At 46.8% G+C, this 19,712-nt stretch overlaps 1 protein-coding gene across 1 annotated transcript; it reads right to left on the bottom strand.

Annotated features, from left to right (window-relative positions):
* Positions 1-8,884: 8,884 nt before the first annotated feature.
* Positions 8,885-17,810, bottom strand: RPLP1 (ribosomal protein lateral stalk subunit P1). The gene is made up of 4 exons (XM_073632300.1): positions 17,576-17,810; positions 12,962-13,036; positions 10,877-10,991; positions 8,885-9,008 (listed from the first exon to the last, which is right to left on the bottom strand). The coding sequence occupies exons 1-4, from the start codon at positions 17,645-17,647 to the stop codon at positions 8,929-8,931; spliced, it is 342 nt and encodes a 113-aa protein (XP_073488401.1). The 5' UTR covers positions 17,648-17,810; the 3' UTR covers positions 8,885-8,928.
* Between the last annotated feature and the right edge of the window lie 1,902 nt (positions 17,811-19,712).

Below are 19,712 nucleotides of genomic sequence, written 5' to 3'. Positions count from 1 at the left end.
TCCGAGGGTACTTAGGGAACTCAGTCAAGTGATTGCCAGACCGTTGTTCCTAATTTTTACAGATAGTCTACTGACTGGAATGGTACCAGCTGATTGGAGAAAAGCCAATGTAGCACCTATATTTAAAAAGGGCCCAAAATACATCCCTGGGAATTACAGACCAGTTAGCCTAACATCGATAGTATGTAAACTCTTGGAGGGGATGATAAGGGACTATATACAGGATTTTAGTAATACGTGCGATATCATTAGCAGTAATCAGCATGGATTCATGAAGAATCGTTCTTGCCAAACCAATCTATTAACCTTCTATGAGGAGGTGAGTTGCCATCTAGATAAAGGAAGGCCTGTAGACTTGGTGTATCTGGATTTTGCAAAAGCATTTGACACAGTTCCCCATAAACGTTTACTGTACAAAATAAGGTCTGTTGGCATGGACCATAGGGTGAGTACATGGATTGAAAACTGGCTACAAGGGCGAGTTCAGAGGGTGGTGATAAATGGGGAGTACTCAGAATGGTCAGGGGTGGGTAGTGGGGTGCCCCAGGGTTCTGTGCTGGGACCAATCCTATTTAATTTGTTCATAAACGATCTGGAGGATGGGATAAACAGTTCAATCTCTGTATTTGCAGACGATACTAAGCTAAGCAGGGCAATAACTTCTCCGCAGGACGTGGAAACCTTGCAAAAAGACCTGAACAAATTAATGGGGTGGGCGACTACATGGCAAATGAGGTTCAATGTAGAAAAATGTAAAATAATGCATTTGGGTGGCAAAAATATGAATGCATTCTATACGCTGGGGGGAGAACCTCTGGGGGAATCTAGGATGGAAAAGGACCTGGGGGTCCTAGTGGATGATAGGCTCAGCAATGGCAGGCAATGCCAAGCTGCTGCTAACAAAGCAAACAGAATATTGGCATGCATTAAAAGGGGGATCAACTCCAGAGATAAAACGATAATTCTCCCGCTCTACAAGACTCTGGTCCGGCCGCACCTAGAGTATGCGGTCCAGTTCTGGGCACCAGTCCTCAGGAAGGATGTACTGGAAATGGAGCGAGTTCAAAGAAGGGCAACAAAGCTAATAAAGGGTCTGGAGGATCTTAGTTATGAGGAAAGGTTGCGAGCACTGAACTTATTCTCTCTGGAGAGGAGACGCTTGAGAGGGGATATGATTTCAATTTACAAATACCGGACTGGTGACCCCTCAATAGGGATAAAACTTTTTCGCAGAAGAGAGTTTACCAAGACTCGTGGCCACTCATTAAAATTAGAAGAAAAGAGGTTTAATCTTAAACTACGTAGAGGGTTCTTTACTGTAAGAGCGGCAAGGATGTGGAATTCCCTTCCACAGGCGGTGGTCTCAGCGGGGAGCATTGATAGCTTCAAGAAACTATTAGATAAGCACCTGAATGACCACAACATACAGGGATATACAATGCAATACTGACACATAATCACACACATAGGTTGGACTTGATGGACTTGTGTCTTTTTTCAACCTCACCTACTATGTAACTATGAAGCCCGCTCAGCTAGAGCCGAGGTATCAGCTGCACCCCCAGCTCCTGCTCTTCCTAGCACTCCGGCAGGTATGTCGGTATCCCTTAAGTCCACCTGTCTTGTCAAGCCTTCTGGTACGTCATGACTAAGCCAAGTATGTTTCCTTGTTAGGGGCTTGTTTAGAGGACCACTCATCCCTGGTCTTCAGACAGTTCCTGCTGGAGGTATTGTCAGTAGGCCTTCACACAGGCCTCATCACTATACCGTTGGAATCTTTCAAATGTAGAAACTTGACTTCAGCAGACAGTCATCCTTCCATTGTCGATGAGTTACTGGAGGCAGGATTTTCCAAGGGGTTTGCGTTTGGTCCGTTTCTTTCACCTTCGTTCTGAATGTGGAGGGGCGGCCCACCGGGGTGGTCAGTGGCAAGTTTTTCCTATATCGTTTGATTACGATTTGTCTGCCCTCGTTCCCACGGAAGTTTTTTCATTGTGAAGTACTTATTCGTGGATCTGGCGATTCAGCACTTTCTACAGTTAGGCGGGGGTATTTGGCTATCCAAAGCTGATATTACCAATGCTTTGAAACTATGTCCTATCAGTCCTGCCCTCGGGTATGGCATGGTAAATAGCGTAAACGTTATTTCACCACCCAGTTAACCTTCGGGTCAAAAGCAGTCCTTGCTTTTGGCATCTTTCCCAAGCACTCCATTGGATCTTGGGTAGCTGCAAGTGGGTCAGGGGATAATATTATCCAGTTTATTTACTGCAGTTAGAAGTCCCTGGTGACTGCCCAGTAGGGGTGCAACGGATCAAAAAACTCACGGTTCGGATCGTTCCTCGGATCAGGAGTCACGGTTCGGATCATTTTCGGATCAAAAAAAAAAAAAAAATCTCCCCCACTGCACTATCCACGTCATCTCCCCCACTGCACTATCCACGTCATCTCCCCCACTGCACTATCCACGACATCTCCCCCACTGCACTATCCACGTCATCTCCCCCACTGTAATAATATATTAGCAGGGTATTGGCAGAGTATTGCAGAGTATTGGCGGGTATTGCAGAGTATTGGCACTGCTGCCATCTGATCTCTCCCCTCCACTGTACAGATCAGTACACAGGGGGGAGAACGGCGGTTTGTTTACAAGTGATCGCTCCGTCATTTGACGGAGCGCTCACGTGGTAAACGGCCGCCGGCTGCACCAAGATGGCTGCCGCTCTGGTGCTAGGCCAAAGCCGCGGCCTTTCCTAAGGCTGAGGGGGCGGCGCGCTCCGCGGAGCTCATGTGTGCCAATCCGAACAGGCTGAACCGTTCGGATCACGGATCGGTGACGATCCGTTGCACCCCTACTGCCCAGGGATCTTCAGTCTCACAGGGTCTTCACATTATGGACATCACTCTCGGTTCTAATCTCACATTGCGAGGTTGTTTGGGATACTGGTCAGATAAGTCAGACCATTCATCTGTTGTCCGATCCCCAGTCTGTTCAAAAGGGGGTTTACAGTCTCCCTTGGGAATACAGAATCATGCCATGAGAATTATTCCTCAGGATAGATCTTTGTTCCAGGTTACTGGCCCTCCTTCCCCTTGCATCAGGACTTTAACTCAGTTGTCAGGTTACAAGCAGGGGTGCGACCCAATTTTATCATCTGGGACCAGTTCCTGTTTGTCTGGAATGGCATTTCCACGTTCATTCCACAAACCAACGAGCGGGTCTCTTGAAGTGACGCCGCTGACTCAGTTGGTTTTCAGCCATCTTTGGACATGAGTGGTTGACCCCCAGAAGTTGGTCTGCCCAAGTTTCTGCCTACTTCGGCGTTGTTCATTATTTGCCCAATACTGGCAGTAATAGTCACATGGGGAATGGTTGGTCAGGGAGCTCAGTGTTTCTTACGGACAGTTTGGCCACAGCCAAATTATTAATTAGGTAGATCAGGGTCCCTTCTCATCATGTCCTTCATGTGTAGGTTGACATGGTCAGGCCTGATGTCAAGTTCACTTCCTAGGAGAGTTTATCACTGCAAATCACAATGGCGCAGCCAATGCATTATCTCGAATTAATCTTCCAAATAAATTTCTCACAGCACCCGGGAGCAGAGTTGGTGGGCAAACCAGGTGCATGGCTCTTGCTTTCTCTGCATTTTTCCACAGCAAATTGACCTTATCCACCAACACTATCAAAGTATATCTAAATCAAAAATAAAAAATGATGGAGCTTGTTTAACCACGTATATAGTGTGTACCCTAGATCAGAAATTGCCCTTCAGCCCCTAAACGTCTGCAATCCAAAATTGTCCCAAACAGGGGGGGACCAAAAAGAAAAGTGGGGCTCAAAGGAAAGGCAATCTGAATGAGTATGTATAATTCAAATAAGTATTTAATGTGGTACAAAAATATAAAACGTGGAGATATAAAAGCATGCATCGATAATTACATTGCCCTGATAAAATTGATCGGTGACATAAATCGATCAACACTACTACACAGACAGGGGGGACAAAACAACATGTAAAGACTAACAAACAGAACGTCCGGACGTCTAGGCTATTGATGTCTGCGCAACCTGCTACAATGAGAAGTGTCCAGCTGTGCTGAATAAGGTTGCATGACAGACATCAATCCCCCGGGGGGGGCTCAGATCAGGAAAAAAAAAGTGGGGAAAGGGGAAGAAAAGGAAGGGAGTGTGGTGAGGAGGGGAGGGGAAAGGCAGGGAAGGGAACAAGGGAGAGAGTAAGGAGCCGTGGAGTGGGGCATTGATGTAGGTCCTGTTACCTGACACCAATCATCCTATAGATGGGAATAAGTGAACCATGCACATATTGAAGTTAAATAGATTGGTGGGAGTCCCGGATAGTATGTTGCGGGATTCTTCAATCTGTAGGGTGATATATTGGATATGACCAGATGCGCGCTGTTATATTAAATCACACAGTGGCTGGCATGAGCAGTAACACACAAAGCAGGTGACCAGGTATGTTACCGCTACTGGGTCCTGTATAGGGATCCACAGGTACTTCCGAGGTGCGGTGTCACCCGTGCCGTGAACTGCACCGCTCGTCGCCGCACAAGGACGCTGGACGCTTTCTTGGAGATCTCCGCAATCCAAGGGGCACTCCTCAAGTGGGTGGATGGCCGGCCATCTAGGTGCGCCTGTTACCTCCCGTTCGGCAGTTCCGAGCAACAGGACGGAACACTCCCTCAGTAGGTGAGCCGGCTAGCCCCAACGGGGGATGACAGCAGGCGTGACGTCCGGGCGGATTGACAAAGTATATCTATCAGGTTTCCAGCATGTCAGGCCCCCTGCAACCTCCTGACAGTCCGTCCCTTTTTTGCGGTTCACTCTTAAAACTTCCCAATAACAAGAATAGTCAGATAGGCCAGGGGTTCGTGGTAAAGTTCACATAACTACAGTAACTGGTGTCCGTTAGAAGTGTTTGGTCTTCTCTGCAATCATTTTGCAGTGGCTCCTCTGAACAGCCCTTGCGCCCTTTTCCCACGCATCCTCTCACTACAAGCAGTTCGTTCTCATGTATGGTTTACTCGTAAAAATACAAACCATTTTATTGGACATTTGTGTACGCTTGGGGCAGCTTTTGCAGGTTCCAAACAGGGGGTCCCTTCTTATATCAAGTACATGGGGTGCTGGAGTTCCTCCTGTAATAGCAGATTTATACTAGAACCCTATACGTGGCGGCTGGTGCTCAAATTTTATTTTGGGGGGGGGGCGCAAACAAACTGAAAAATTCTGAAAAAAAAAAAAACCATCAATTGCAACGCCACTGTGCCCATCAAATGCAGACACTGTGCCATATCAAATGCTCCCACTGTGTCCCATCAAATACAGCTACTGTGCCCATCTTATGCAGACACTGAGCCCATCAAATGCAGCCTCACTTACCTTACAGGCAGCTCCGCTCGGGCCGTGCGTTCCACGGAGCTGCCAACGTCACTTCCGATTTCCCTCTAGAACAGGGAAACTAGAAGTAACCTCTTAACTTGAACAACAAAGCTCCCGCCTGTAATAATAGCATTTCCCAGTGAAGACTGACTACAAGTCAGATTTCAGGCATCCTCTGCAACAAAATGTCATATTTGGTGAGAAACTACCAAAGGTAAATCACATCTAAAAAAGGTACACAATTAGAGCCCTGCAAGTTCAGCAGCTGGTTATAAAGTCACTCTCATTCACTTTACTAGGAATGTGCCAATACCAGGCATTTAAGCGAGTATCGGTACTCGTCCAAATGCTCCCGATACCAAAACCGATACTTTGTGGTGTGATTTGCGTCAAAACAAAACAAATGGGTGCAAATTGCACACAATTTGAATAGGAACGTGGTGCGATTTGCCCGACTGCTCTTTGTGTGGAGAGAGAGAGAGAGAGACGCCATCTAGCTGGCAGTTTAGAACTCACAAAATTCAGAAGAGGGAGCGCTGTTCCAGTAAATAGGTAGAGACAGATTAGAAGTTTAAAGCAGCAATCATTTATTGGAAAACTGGAGCCCCTGGGGGCGGGCCCAATGGATGCCAGATTGATGTACGTCCTCATTGGTTGCCTGCACAGTACTGTCTCCATAGTGGTGCACTATGCCCACTCGCAGTAAGGGGTCACTTGAGGATAAAGGTTGGAACCATGGCATTAAAATGTATGTTAACCTTAATATTTATGATATCTGTAAATTAACAGATCCTTGTAAAGCTCATATTTCAGTTCATTAATTTGCTATAATATACCTGGTGATTCTCCCTTTCAGTCTGACCACTCCCAAGATCCATGCTGGTGTGGTCAGTTTTCATCACTGGGCTTGCTACTTGGCAGTACAGAACACTGTACCTAATCACAGCAGGCCTGTACTCCTGACGTTTTCTCCCAGCCCTTTGATGGCAGTGGCTCCAAGCAGACGCCTTGCTGTGTCAAAACTACAGCTGCTGGTATTGACACCCAACCCCCACAATAAAGAAGATTGAAGGAAGGCTGTGTTCCCATGACCACAGAATAAAAAGGTTATACCATCAATGGATGTCACAAGTAAAGAGCATTAGTAGTATTAGGGCTCATTTACACTTGCTTCGGCTTCAACACACATTAACAGCTATTTTACACTTGCTTCAAAACAAGGCTTCGGTCAGGCTTTCTTAAAGCTCTCTGAACACCAGTAAAAAGCTCCGGTCACTAAATAAAATGGTTCGCTTACAGTCCTGTTTACACCTTCTCATGGCAGGCGTACACAAGTGTGTCTATGAGGCATCAATACGATATTGGAACATTAACATTGTAAATATAATTTTACACATTAACCCCGCTGATTATGGCTTCCTGGACTAACCAAAAATGGCCACCATCATGCGATCAGGTTCACCGAGTCACCACTTACTATAAAAGGGTAGGAAGCATAGCAAGATGGTGCCGCTCCAGATGACGTCTTGATGACGAAACACATAGGGAAGAGCTTCTAGCTAATCTTTGCATCACTTGCACTCTGAAGCCGTGGATTGTCCCAGCTTTCTGTGTTTCTTATACAAGCTTTAACATACAGAGCAAATGTGAGCATGTTTTTATTGTTTGGAGCAAACAAACTCTTAAAATGGTATCACGCTATGGCAGTATCTTTCTTCTACATGGTGGAGGCACGGATGAGTGGACAGTAAGCAAACTAAGCCATGGATCCGGATACTGCTGCACAGTGGCAAATTCTGTGAACGCACAATACCTCCTTGAGGGAGCGAGCATTTCTAGTGATTGCATTACCTATAGGGGCACCAGCACTAACAATACACGAGTGAAGAGCACTTGTCACTTTGGAAATATATTTCCAAGGACTGCATATTTTTAAGGATTGCATGCATTTTTTACAGACTGTACAGCTGGTTTGAGAGTGGGTTGGGAGTACCCACACCCCAGATAAAAACAGCACCACACCTACTATTTTGCAAACCTGTTTACATCTTGCTTTCGCTTTGCTTCAAAAACTATACCCTGTGTAGCTTTAGTGGTGCTTTCAAAGCCCCCCCACCCAAAGGTTCACCAAAGCCCCCCCACCCAAAGGTTCACCAAAGCCCCCCCACCCAAAGGTTCACCAAAGCCCCCCCCACCCAAAGGTTCACCAAAGCCCCCCCCACCCAAAGGTTCACCAAAGCACCAAGCAAGAGCAAGGTGTAAACAGGACTGTAAGCTAACCATTTTATTTAGTGACAGGAGCTTTGACTGGCATTCAGAGAGCTTTAACAAAGCGTGTCTGAAGCCATGTTATGAAGCAAGTGTAATCTAGCTGTTATAGCAGAGGTAGGCAACTTGGGGCCCTCCAGCTGTTGCAGAACTACAAATCCCATCATTCCTCTGGGAGTAATTGTAACTGCCAGCCTTCCAATGCTGTATGAAGTGCCACAACAGCTGGAGGGCCCCAGGTTGCCTACCACTGCCTTATAGTATACATGTTTTAGTGTCTTTACAAATACTTTAATGGGCCATTAAACTACACACAACATACACCAGTAGACACATGCACTGGGATTTGGGGGGGCTGCCTATCATTTTTGGGTGCATTGTGGTTTCTTCTGGATTCGCAAAATGGATATTAAGTAGCATGCACAGTGTGGCTCAATGCTACATCTACTCACAAGTGGGGCAGTCAGCACGGATGGGTAGGAATGACTACATAGATACTCCATGTTTTCCAGTCTTCCCTGCCTTGGAGATGTATGAAAAGAGATGGGGCATCAAAGCTTATTCACTCCAGAACATGGAAAGACCAGAATCATTGGATGGCCTAAACTGCTGTAAAGGCTCCTTAGAGGGTACCCAGAAAGACTTAAAAAGCATGTAAACACATGCCACATCCCAGACCAATGGTGGAAGAGTACAGAAGTGCTTTATTGGTTCATTAACTTATCCAATGCATTTTGGGGATGAGTGCCGACCACATTTCCAAATTAGGGCTCAGATATTCTACAAATGTGAATTAACAATGACTCAGAGGCAACCAAGTCTTCACTCACACTGACCGCACAGGAACATGCTACTACACGTTCCTGTTCTATTCACATGCTATTGAGTGCGATTTGAACCCATTCTGAATAGGCTCACACTGCACCAGAATAAAGTGAGTATTACTTGTGGAAATGCACTGCAACCAAATTGCATGATACATTTATACTATGCAATCTGGTACAAGCAAATGTAGTGTGCAACCTGCATTTAGCATGTTAATCCTGACACCCGCTGCAGATTGCAACTGCGGTGCGGGATATGTGCACAATCACAGGTTTCCAACACATCGTTCTGAGCCCTTCCCCCCCATTGGTTTGAAGCTTGTGTATATTCCAAGGTTAATACTAAAAGGTGTGTACAAAATGCACAATGAAGAGGCAGAACAGGCTGTACTGAAGACAGTTCTCTTTATTACAAGTCCTTTTACAAAAATTTTAGTCAAAGAGACCGAAGCCCATGTCATCATCCGACTCCTCAGACTCGTCCTTTACTTCCTCCTTTTTCTTCTCTTCAGCTGGAAAAGAAAAAATTAATGTCAGCGAGTTACTCACCCAGCCCCCACTCCACATACACCGCATGCAGCTCATCTACTTATAATCAGCACGAGTCTGGGAGGCAGCAAGAAAGATCAGCGATCTCCCAGCACACAATTCCAGACATTTGAATAGAACCCAGAGGGTCCTGTCCCAGCTGAATACATTCAGATATGAGTAAGCCAGGATTTCCTGAAAACAGACAAAATGTGCAACTCTGTTCCTTTTAACAGTAATCCAATCTGCTTCTGTATTTGGCTCTTTCTAAAAGGTCTGCACAGAGCCTGAAATCAAATCACACCCCCGAATGTGCCTCAATGAGTGGGCAACAGAGTCCTTCTAATATTTGCCATGAGGGGGCGCTGTGCAGTATTCAAATCTAAAGTGTAACTAAAGGCAAATCTTTAGGCTGCTTCTACACTGGGGTGGTGAGTCTGTTAGCGGTGCTTTACCACTCTTTAATGTGCATTTTTGGGTGTTTTTAACCCCCCAAGAAGGGGTTAACAGGTTAAAAGCCCCCATTGTTGCTGCGTTTCCAAAGCGCTGCCCATTCATTTCAATTGGCAACGGTGGTGTTGGAGTGCTGTATACAGCGCTCCTACATCACCACAAAGATACTGCTTGCAGGACTTTTCCCGTCCTGCAAGGGCACTGCCCCCATGTGAAAGCACTCGGCTCACACTGGGCTGCCATGAGGCAGTCTTCACGCACTATTTTTGGCACTAAAACACCTGAAAACTACCTGTGTGAAAGTAGCCTAAAGCCTCCTACACACGATCGGATTTTCACAGACAGAGCGTCAGACTTGTCCGAAGGGCGTGTGCCGGGAACTTGTCTTGCATATAAACGGCACACAATTGTCATCCTACAAACACGGATGTAGTGACGTACTACATGGAATTTCAGCTCTTGAGCGCCACCCTTTGGGCACCTTCTGCTAACATCGTGTTTGGTGAGCACCGATTCCGAACAAGCGTATTTGTGCTTTGGACTTGTGTGACGGACTTGTGTACACACGATATGAAAATCTAACAGACTGTGGTCCGCCAAAAATTCACTAGTCTGCCATCCAACATTTGTTGGCAGAAAGTTGGACAACAATTATCTGATGGAGCGTACTAACGACCAGATTTTAGGCAGTCTGTCATCACACAATTCCCTGCCGAAAATCCAATCGTGTGAAAAAATAGTGTTACCGGATTTTAACCAGTATCAGCACTTGTCTCGCTTTGCTCTGCACATGCTCAGTTTCTCCCCCATTTTAGGCACTGCTGAGTTTGTAGAAGCCGATCTGGTGACAGACCTAAAGTGGAATCAAACCATCCTCTATACTTTACAGCCAAGGAAGCTGCTTCTGTTAGATTTTCAACTGCCATGATGCTGCACATTGATTAGTGATTAGTTATGACACCAGCCATTTGATGGATGTTGATAGTTGAGGACACAATCAAATGTGACAGTTAGCAATCCTGGCATTCCAGGAATGTAACTTTTTTGAAACCGTTAAATCGATGGGTTTAATTCTGCTTCATGATTTACTGCTGCTTAGAGGCTCTGGGCTTCAGAAAAATGGCAGCCTCCATCAAGACAGGAGCAATGCTGGAGACAATTTACAGCACATTCATTCTGGTAGCAGTATTAACACGGAATGTATGTTCCCTGCTAAAGCACATTTGTTATGGGTAAAGTTCTACTTTAAGGATCTGAAGAAATTTTGCAGAATAAAGAGTTCTGTCTTGGACAGGGATTAATAAAGCTGGAGTTTTGATTTGAATGGCCCCAAAAGCTGGCCCCATTCAAAACTGGGGACCTCACGCTAAGCACTCAGCCATTCACTGCAATCCCTTACCTGGAGCAGCTCCACCACCAGCTGCAGGAGCAGCAGGGGCAGCGCCAGCGGCAGGGGCTCCACCACCGGCTCCAACGTTGCTGATCAGACTGCCGATGTTCACATTGGAGAGCGCCTGCAGAAAGAAGAGAAGAGGTCAATGAAATACACAACTTACCCTATTCTCGGTCTCCTCTTTCAATTTATTCTTTATATAGTTCTGGTAGCAGAACTTTTATTTCCTTGGTTATCATTATAACAATTGTACATTGTTCCAATATGTAGTATAAGATTTTAGATTCCATTATACATTTTTTTATTTAAAAACTATACTCTGAAAAATTAAGACTTTACCTGAGGTCATCTTATATTAACCTGGTCTAAGTTGGTTACAATGTATGACATAATCTTGATTAGTTAGAGCAATGCTAAAATGGTTTTAGTTAAACTACTTTGTTTATGTTGGAACTACAACTCAATATTACCATATATGTGATCTTCTCTTTTGCTGCCACAATATGTACTAATGTATGCTAATTGTGCTAATGCTAATTGTTAAAATTCAATTAACAAATTTGACAATGAAAAAACATAACTTAGTCCACTGTATGTCAAACTACAGCATTCACCTGTGCAAAAATTGAACAAAAAAATGAATGAACGAAAACTATTTCTTTATAGTTATAATAAATCCATGCAGCAAGGATAAAACCACTAACGCGTTTCACACCGTTATAGCAGGTGATCACAGTCTGAGGTCCTTGAACACCGTGGCTTCCTATCCCAAGTCTGCCTTCTTCGGGTCTTGTACCACCATGCATGAATCTATTCAGCATATGACAGGTACTGCTTTAATCTGTTGCACTGACTTCTATACATTTGCAAGTCTGTCGATAGATTAGCACTCTAGGCGGTGATCTGGGTCCAGGCCTACTGGAACCCCTTTCTTCCCACAGTATTCAAATGCCAACAGGATGTTTTTTTTTTCTCTCTCAACACCCAACAGGCTTTATTGCAAGTAGTGCAAAAACTCACATTGCTTCACCACTATACCTCTCCGGTTCTAAAGTGAAGCAATGTGCTGTCTGACCGAGTTTGTACTACTTGAAATAAAGCTTATTGGATATATATTTAAGAAAAAAAAAAAAAAAAAAAAAAAAGCAGCACATGTGCAACCCAAGTATAGTGCGCTGCCTTTATCAGATGCCGATTCACATTCAGTGAGCTGCCTATTCATTTGTGTGGTATCTCTTCCATCACCTGCTATAAGCAATAAAACTGTATAGTTGGATTTTTGCTCCGTAGGATCTTTCTCCGTTTTGTTTTAACCCGGGTCAGTTCATCAATTAGCACTAAGCAACGGAAAGGATTTAAAGTCAATTTAGCACTCCAGAGCCACCAAGTGAAAACCCAGCCAAGACTTTTCTGGAGTGAAGGGTTATTGTTCTGCATCCTCTGACAAGAGCACCGCTGAGGCCGGCCATAGACTGTTGAAATCTCAGCGGGTTCAGCAGGAACTGGCCAACATTCAAACCATTAATGGGCAGGCTGAATGTATCAAGTTGATCGATCAACTTGGTACAACCAGCCTGCCGGATTAATTTGTGATTACCGCAAGTGGCTGCCATAGCTGCAAGCGATAATCACCGTCTTCTCCTGGCAGGGACCGATTCCCCGCCCACCCCCACCAGGAGAAGAATTGTTCAGGAGGAGGGGTCTGTTTTGAGGAAATAGTGCAAATTTCTTTCCTGCAAAAATTTGCTCTGAACGGGCGGCCTTACTCCTTAGGTGTTTTTTAAACAAAAAAGTGAGTATAGATCTCCCAGAGAAAAACCTGGCAGAGGCTCTAAACCTCAATTTACTAATGTTTGCTGCCACATTCCTGTTTATGTGACACAACTAAACAAAAGACTCTCCCACAGGAACACAAGTCACACCCTCCCCCACCGTCATATTCTTCAGTATTTTTGGAGTCAATATAAAAGGGTGAAGTGTGATCCGATGACTGGTCAGTGACCCATGTACGGAACCCTAAGATGGCCAGAAAACAAGCATTTTCAGAAAGGTAAAATGTCTTTACAAAGTATATAGAAGAAATAAAAGTACCTTGGAGAAAAGGCTGGGCCAGAAAGGCTCCACATTGACTCCTGCTGCTTTGATCAGAGCGATGATCTTGTCTTCCTGGAGAGAGAAGAACATTGTTACACAAAGACAACCATGAAGGGCGACGCGTCATGACCCATCAGTACAATCCTGTGTAAGAGTCAAAGAGTACTATAAATATATGACCAGAGACTGCTCATTATACCTTTAGATTGAAAGCTCCATGAGCAAGACCCTTGAATTGTGTGCCAATGCTAACGACCCCCTTTATATTGTAAAGTGCTGCACAAACTGTTGGCACTATATAAATCCCGTATAGTACAACTTGTGCCAAGCAGGACCAACACAAGTCATGACTTCTTAGAATGCTGCATGTCACAAGGAGGAAAAAGGATCCCAATATTCCCAGCCGAGTTAAATCTGAGTTTCAGGCTTTTTTTCAGTTTCTTAAAAGTCAGCAGCTATAAAAAGTGTAGCTGCTGACTTAGACACTTACCGATCCAACGGTCCAGTGATTCAGGCACCCGAAGCCTCGCTCCTCTTCCCCCTCCTCTCCATTGGAACTGTGGGCACTGGGCATAAACAAGTTGTGCTGCGCTCTCCGAGTGGACAGGCAATCTTCTGGAACCTGTCATGTGTCCCAGAAGATTGCCTAGCGGGAGAGGAGCCATCGCCTAGGCGGCCAGAAGGCAGAACAAAAAAGTAGGACAGGAAGTCCCTCTCTAAAGTAGGACATCTTCCAATGGAGACACCTTTTCTGGTGACAATTGTCACTTTGCTTTTAGGAGATCTCCCCTTACTTCCTGCCATGTCTGGAACAGGGAGAGTGAAGGGAATCTCCTCAAAAGGTCAGAGCAAAGAAACAAATTTGACAGGTTTATTGTCTATAACATGTCTAAGACTATAAAACAAGCTTTGTCGTTACATTAAAGTTGTAAACCTTTACAGACCACTTATAGGCTTACCTGTAGCAAAAAGGTTTACCTGTAGCTACCCCAGATATCTCCTAAACCTGTTTAGGAGATAACCCCTGTATTTGCATGTGTCAACGTCATCGGCACATGTGCACTGAAGCAATGGTTCGTACACGCCGTTGCTTCAGTCAGTTAGACTGTGCCGTTACCAGTGGCTCCCACTTGCATGCGTGGGAGTGGCATCTCGGCTCCGGCCAATCACAGCGCTGGAGCCCGCGGTACCCGGAAGTAACTCCGTGAGCAATGTCAGCTGTCGGAGCGGTGTACGAGGACCGCTGTGGGGGCTTAGATCTCAGGCAAGTAATTCATAATGAGCTAGTATGCTATGCATACTAGCTCATTATTCCTTTGCAGGTTTTTTTGTCCTAGGGTTTACAACCACTTTAAGCAAGGGGAATATGATCTGGTCTTATACAGCTAAACAGACAATCAGGCACAGAGGCAGCTATGAGGAAAGTGACCAGCCAATAGACACGCTGGTTGAAGAACTGATCCTTTATTACCAAACCGCCAAGACTGACACGAATGAGATGCCAGACAGTGAGTGGTTTGTGTGCACCACACACATACAATCTGTCCCAGACAATGATCTGACAGATAAGAATCTGATGTCTTTGTTCAATCATCTACACCAGGCATATGCAATTAGCGGACCTCCAGCTGTTGCAGAACTACAAGTCCCATGAGGCATTGCAAGACTGACAGCCACAAGCATGACAGCCAGGGGCAGAGGCATGATGGGACTTGTAGTTTTGCAACAGCTGGAGGTCCACTAATTGCATACCCCTGATCTACACCAATTTCTCCTAAACCCATTACCAAAAAGGAGGAACCTTTAATTGTCAAGGCTTTGAGAACCCCATTACAGAATTATAAACATCGAACTGTAACTATAGAGACAAAACTAAAAAATGACAGGTTATTTCTAGAACCCGGTCCCGGTTTGAAATTTGCCAATAAAAGAAAATAAAACAGACGGCCGCTGGTACAATGTTACTGCCAGCATTGACGGCATCACTATGTAGGAGTCGCACGTCTCACTGCTCAAAGACCCTCCCAGCCGACAGGCTACAGAGATGTCAGTCTTAACTGGGGTGGCGCTCCATAGTGCTGGCACCAAGGTCACTCGCCTACCAGTTACCCACCAATAGAGCCTCTGGCAGCACAGTGCCTAAAACTCCTGACTTAGACCCTGTTGGGAGTTCTCAGGTGTAATTCCTAAACAGGACACTAAATGCATGGAGTTTGCATGTTCTACTGCTGCTTGTGTGTTTCCCACTCAAGACACGCTGGTAGGTTAATTAGCTATTGGCCCTAGTATGTGTATGAATGTGAGTTAGAGACCTTAGATTGTAAGCTTCTTGATAGCAGGGATTGAAGTGAATGAAGTGTAAATCAGATATAAATATAAGCCACATGCACATGTTGCACCTTCAATGATCTCCTGCCAAAACCATTGGGCCCCCAGGTATATAGAAGTACTATGACATTACTAAGGGTCCTTTCACACTGGGGCGGGGGCGTTGGCGGTAAAGCGCCGCTATTGTAAGCGGTGCTTTACCGTCGGTATGCGGCCGCTAGCGGGGCGGTTTTACCCTCCTGCTAGCAGCCGAGAAAGGGTTAAAACCACCGCAAAGTGCCTCTTCAGAGGCGCTTTGCCAGCGGTATAGCCGCGCCGTCCCATTGATTTCAATGGGCAGGAGCGGTAAAAGAGCGGTATATACTCCGCTCCTTCACCGCTCCAAAGATGCTGCTGGCAGGACTTTTTTTACCGTTCTGCCAATGCATCGCTCCAGTGTGAAAGCCCTCGGGGCTTTCACACTGGAATGAAAGCAGCGGCACTTTCGGGTCGGTTTGCAGGCACTATTAGCGCAATAGCGCCTGCAAACCGCCCCAGTGTGAAAGGACCCTAAGGCCACACATAGAAATCACAGCAGTGTGCTCTACAAGAACTGGTCAGTGCCTGTATTGAGACTGAAGGGGATCACTCCCCTTCCTGCTGATGAGGTATTGTCAGAGCATCAGTGTAACAGAACTAGCACTGACCCTCCTGTGTGCCGGAGTCAATTCACAGCGGCACTGAGATGTGTACAGACAGATGTGGAGGTGGAAGCAGCCGCTGCAGAGGACAGATACTCGGCAAACTGACAGCTGTGTAAAAGCGGGTGCAGGGACCTGAATGCCCAATGTCTGAGAGCCCTGCTCCAACCTTGGCAGGCCTGTCAGATGTGACATGTGGTGTTCCTGTACCCACATCCCCTGACTGCACATCACAGGGAGGAGGCAGACAAAGCGGCTCATGCATTTAAGTCAGGTGACAGGATCAGGTATATAAATGTCGGGGCACTTTATTTTTCTAAAGGGGGTGGACCACTTTAATGCTGTCTGTATACATATTTGGCAGCACAGCAGTGGGGGTTCAACTCCATGCAGCCCCCCCATACATGTACAGCACCCCGCACTTGGAGCTGTGCCCCCCCCCCAACTTGACGTTACCCCCTGAAGCTGTGCGCCCCCCAACTTGACGTTACCCCCTGGAGCTGTGCCCCCCCCCCACTTGATGTTACCCCCTGGAGCTGTGCCCCCCCCCCACTTGACGTTACCCCCTGGAGCTGTGCCCCCCCCCTTGACGTTACCCCCTGGAGCTGTGCCCCCCCCCTTGACGTTACCCCCTGGAGCTGTGCCCCCCCCCCTTGACGTTACCCCCTGGAGCTGTGCCCCCCCCCTTGACGTTACCCCCTGGAGCTGTGCCCCCCCCCCTTGACGTTACCCCCTGGAGCTGTGCCCCCCCCCTTGACGTTACCCCCTGGAGCTGTGCCCCCCCCCTTGACGTTACCCCCTGAAGCTGTGCCCCCCCCTTGACGTTACCCCCTGAAGCTGTGCCCCCCCCCCCTTGACGTTACCCCCTGGAGCTGTGCCCCCCCCCTTGACGTTACCCCCTGAAGCTGTGCCCCCCCCATTTGACGTTACCCCCTGAAGCTGTGCCCCCCCCCCACTTGACGTTACCCCCTGAAGCTGTGCCCCCCCCACTTGACGTTACCCCCTGAAGCTGTGCGCCCCCCCCCCCACTTGACGTTACCCCCTGAAGCTGTGCACCCCCCTCACCAAGCTCCATTGGCAATGCCGGCACCCCCCTTTCCAGGCTCACTGACTAAAATGCTCTGGCACATTGTTTATAACCAGGATTGGGGGGGGGGGGGGGGGGGGGGGTAGAGGTGGAGGGACAGCCAATCACAGTATGACCAGAAGCCCATGTGAATTTATAACAAGCCAGCTGGGGAGGGTGAATCCCATCTCATCACGGGGGGGGGCTCTGAAAATGCCCCCCGCCTGGCTGTTGTGCTGACCCCCCCCATGAAGATGTATTCTGGGGGTGATGGGGGGGGACAGGAGAGCCGGGAATCCTCATAGGAAGTCCCCCACACCCGGCCTTCCTCTGTACTCATCACACAGGAGGGAAGTGAAGCCTGACTCGGAGAGGTGCACACAGATCTCCCACTAATAGTCCCGGGAGTCTCCCTCCTCCTGCTGTACAACATACAAATCCCAGGAAGGCCCCCACCACGTGCCAGAGCGCTCCACACGGGAGTGACGTCATCGAGGCGCGCCGCCGCCATCTCCCCCACCACTAGGCCTCACTCACCGTGATGGTGATATCGTCATCGTAGAGGATGAGGGCGGAATAAATACAGGCGAGTTCGGAGACGGAGGCCATGGCTGTGTGTGATGGGCGCTCGTAGAGTCGCGGATGGCAGAGGAGTGGGGTACTAGTCGCCGGGTAATCACCAGGCCTTAGCTTCACACGAAGGACCGAGCACCTTAATCCGCCGCCGTACCTCAGCGAAAGAGGGAGGAGGGGGCGGAGCCGGACTTCTTATAGTGCAAGCGAGGGAGGCGGGGCCGAGCGCCTTATAGGACAAAAGGAAGGAGGGGCGGAGCCGAGCACCTTATAGGACAAAAGGAAAGTAGGCGGAGCCGAGCTTCCGATAGGAAAGCCGCTTGACAAGCAAGGGCGGAGACACCTGTCTCAGGCGCCCGCCTTTTTTTTTTTCCACACTCAACTTTATTTAAAAACAACAATGTGAACACAGTATAATGGTTGTCATGTAAACAGACATCCTTGTCCTAGTAGTGTATATTGTGTCTGTGTATAATCAGAAGGGGGTTCTCATTTGTCAAGGGACACCTTCAGGGAGGGGGCTGACATTTCTTCCTAAATGTGGCACTGGAAATGTCCTATTCCCACCGTGAGGGCCCATTATTCTCATTTCTGAGGCGAACGAATCATGCGTCACATATTAGCGTGTTGTGCGTTAAAGCAGGGCCATCGATTTAACCCCTTTGCTGCATTTTGCACACAAGTTTTAATAAAAATAATTTTAGGCCTGACATAAAACCCCCAAGCGTTAAATATATATTTTCTGAAAAAAAAAATAATAAAAATGCCATAAATCTATCCCCTATTTTGTAGACGCTATAAATTTTGCGCAAACCAATGAATATACGCTTATTGGAGGTTTTTTTCTACCAAAAAATATGTAGCAGAATACAAATTGGCCGAAATTGATGAAGAAATTTGATTTTAAAATTTTTTTTATTGTTTTATAGCAGAAAATAAATACTATTGTTGTTTTTTTCAAACCTGTCGGTCTTTTTTTGTTTATAGCGCAAAAAATAAAAACCGCAGAAGTGATCAAATACCACCAAAAGAAAGCTCTATTTTTGGGGAAAAAAGGACATAAATTTTATTTGAGTACAGGGTCGCACGGCCACGCAATTGTCAGCTAAAGTAACACAGTGCCATATCGCAAAAAATGGCCTGGTCATGAAGGGGGTAAATCCTTCCAGGGCTGAAGTGGTTAAAGCAGAGTTCCACTCAAAAGTGGAACTTCCGCTTATCTGTCTCCCTCCCCCCCCCCCGTGCCACATTTGGCACCTTTTCAGTGGGAGGAACGGGTACCAACTTCCCGGAGACGGTGCCAAGGCGCCGTCACTAGGAAGAACTCCGCCGCCAGGCCAATAAGAAAGCGCAACGCGCTTCGCGCATGCTCAGTAGGGGAACGGCTGTGAAGCCAAAAGGCTTCACTGCCAAGTTCCCTTAGCAGGAATGGCGGCAGCTACACCCAACAGCCAATCCCAAGATCGCCTGAGGTGCCGACATCGCGGGATCCCTGGACAGGTAAGTGTCTATATATTAAAAGTCAGCAGCTGCAGTATTTGTAGCTGCTGACTTTTATTTATTTTTTTATTTTTTTTGGGGGGGGGGGGGGCTGGACCTCCTCTTTAAAGGTGCTTGTGCTCTCAACCAAACTGCCAAGCAATCAAATGGATGGTGTCATAACTGATCACATGCAGCACCATAGCAACTACAGTTAAAGGGTTAGTTCACCTTTACCAAAAAAACTGCCTGTGCAGGTAATGGATGTCTGTAGATCAAAACAAACTGTGCAGCTCTGACTAAAACTGAATAAAGCCCTTGCTATAGGTGTAGGCCTTTTATGAACCTCATGAAGCCAGACAGGCATACTCCCAGGACGTTGCTAGGATGTTGCTAAGTGAGGCCCAGATATTAGTGTGCAACTCCACCATCACAGCAGTGATTCAAACCCCCTCACATACTCTTTCTCTCCCCTGACGCAGTAGCTCAGAGCTCAGCTTTTGAGTGGAGGTGAACAGTATGACTAGGCCTCACTTAGCAACATCCTAGCAATGTGCTGGGAATATTCCAGTCAGGCTTTATGAGGGATGGAAATGGCCTATGCCTATAGCAAGGGCATTAC

The sequence above is a fragment of the Aquarana catesbeiana genome, linkage group LG05, assembly GCF_042186555.1.
Source record: "Aquarana catesbeiana isolate 2022-GZ linkage group LG05, ASM4218655v1, whole genome shotgun sequence".
Lineage (NCBI taxonomy): Eukaryota > Metazoa > Chordata > Amphibia > Anura > Ranidae > Aquarana > Aquarana catesbeiana.
Note: the sequence above shows the minus strand (reverse complement) of the source record. Positions and strands in the feature narration are given on the sequence as shown.

Coding starts and splice junctions, on each gene's coding strand:
- RPLP1 (XM_073632300.1), bottom strand. CDS start 17,647: ATGGCCTCCGTCTCCGAACTCGCCTGTATTTATTCCGCCCTCATCCTC. Junction 10,992..12,961: donor GGCCCAGCCTTTTCTCCAAG/GTACTTTTATTT, acceptor TTCTTTCTGCAG/GCGCTCTCCAATGTGAACAT. Junction 9,009..10,876: donor TGGTGGTGGAGCTGCTCCAG/GTAAGGGATTGC, acceptor TTTCTTTTCCAG/CTGAAGAGAAGAAAAAGGAG.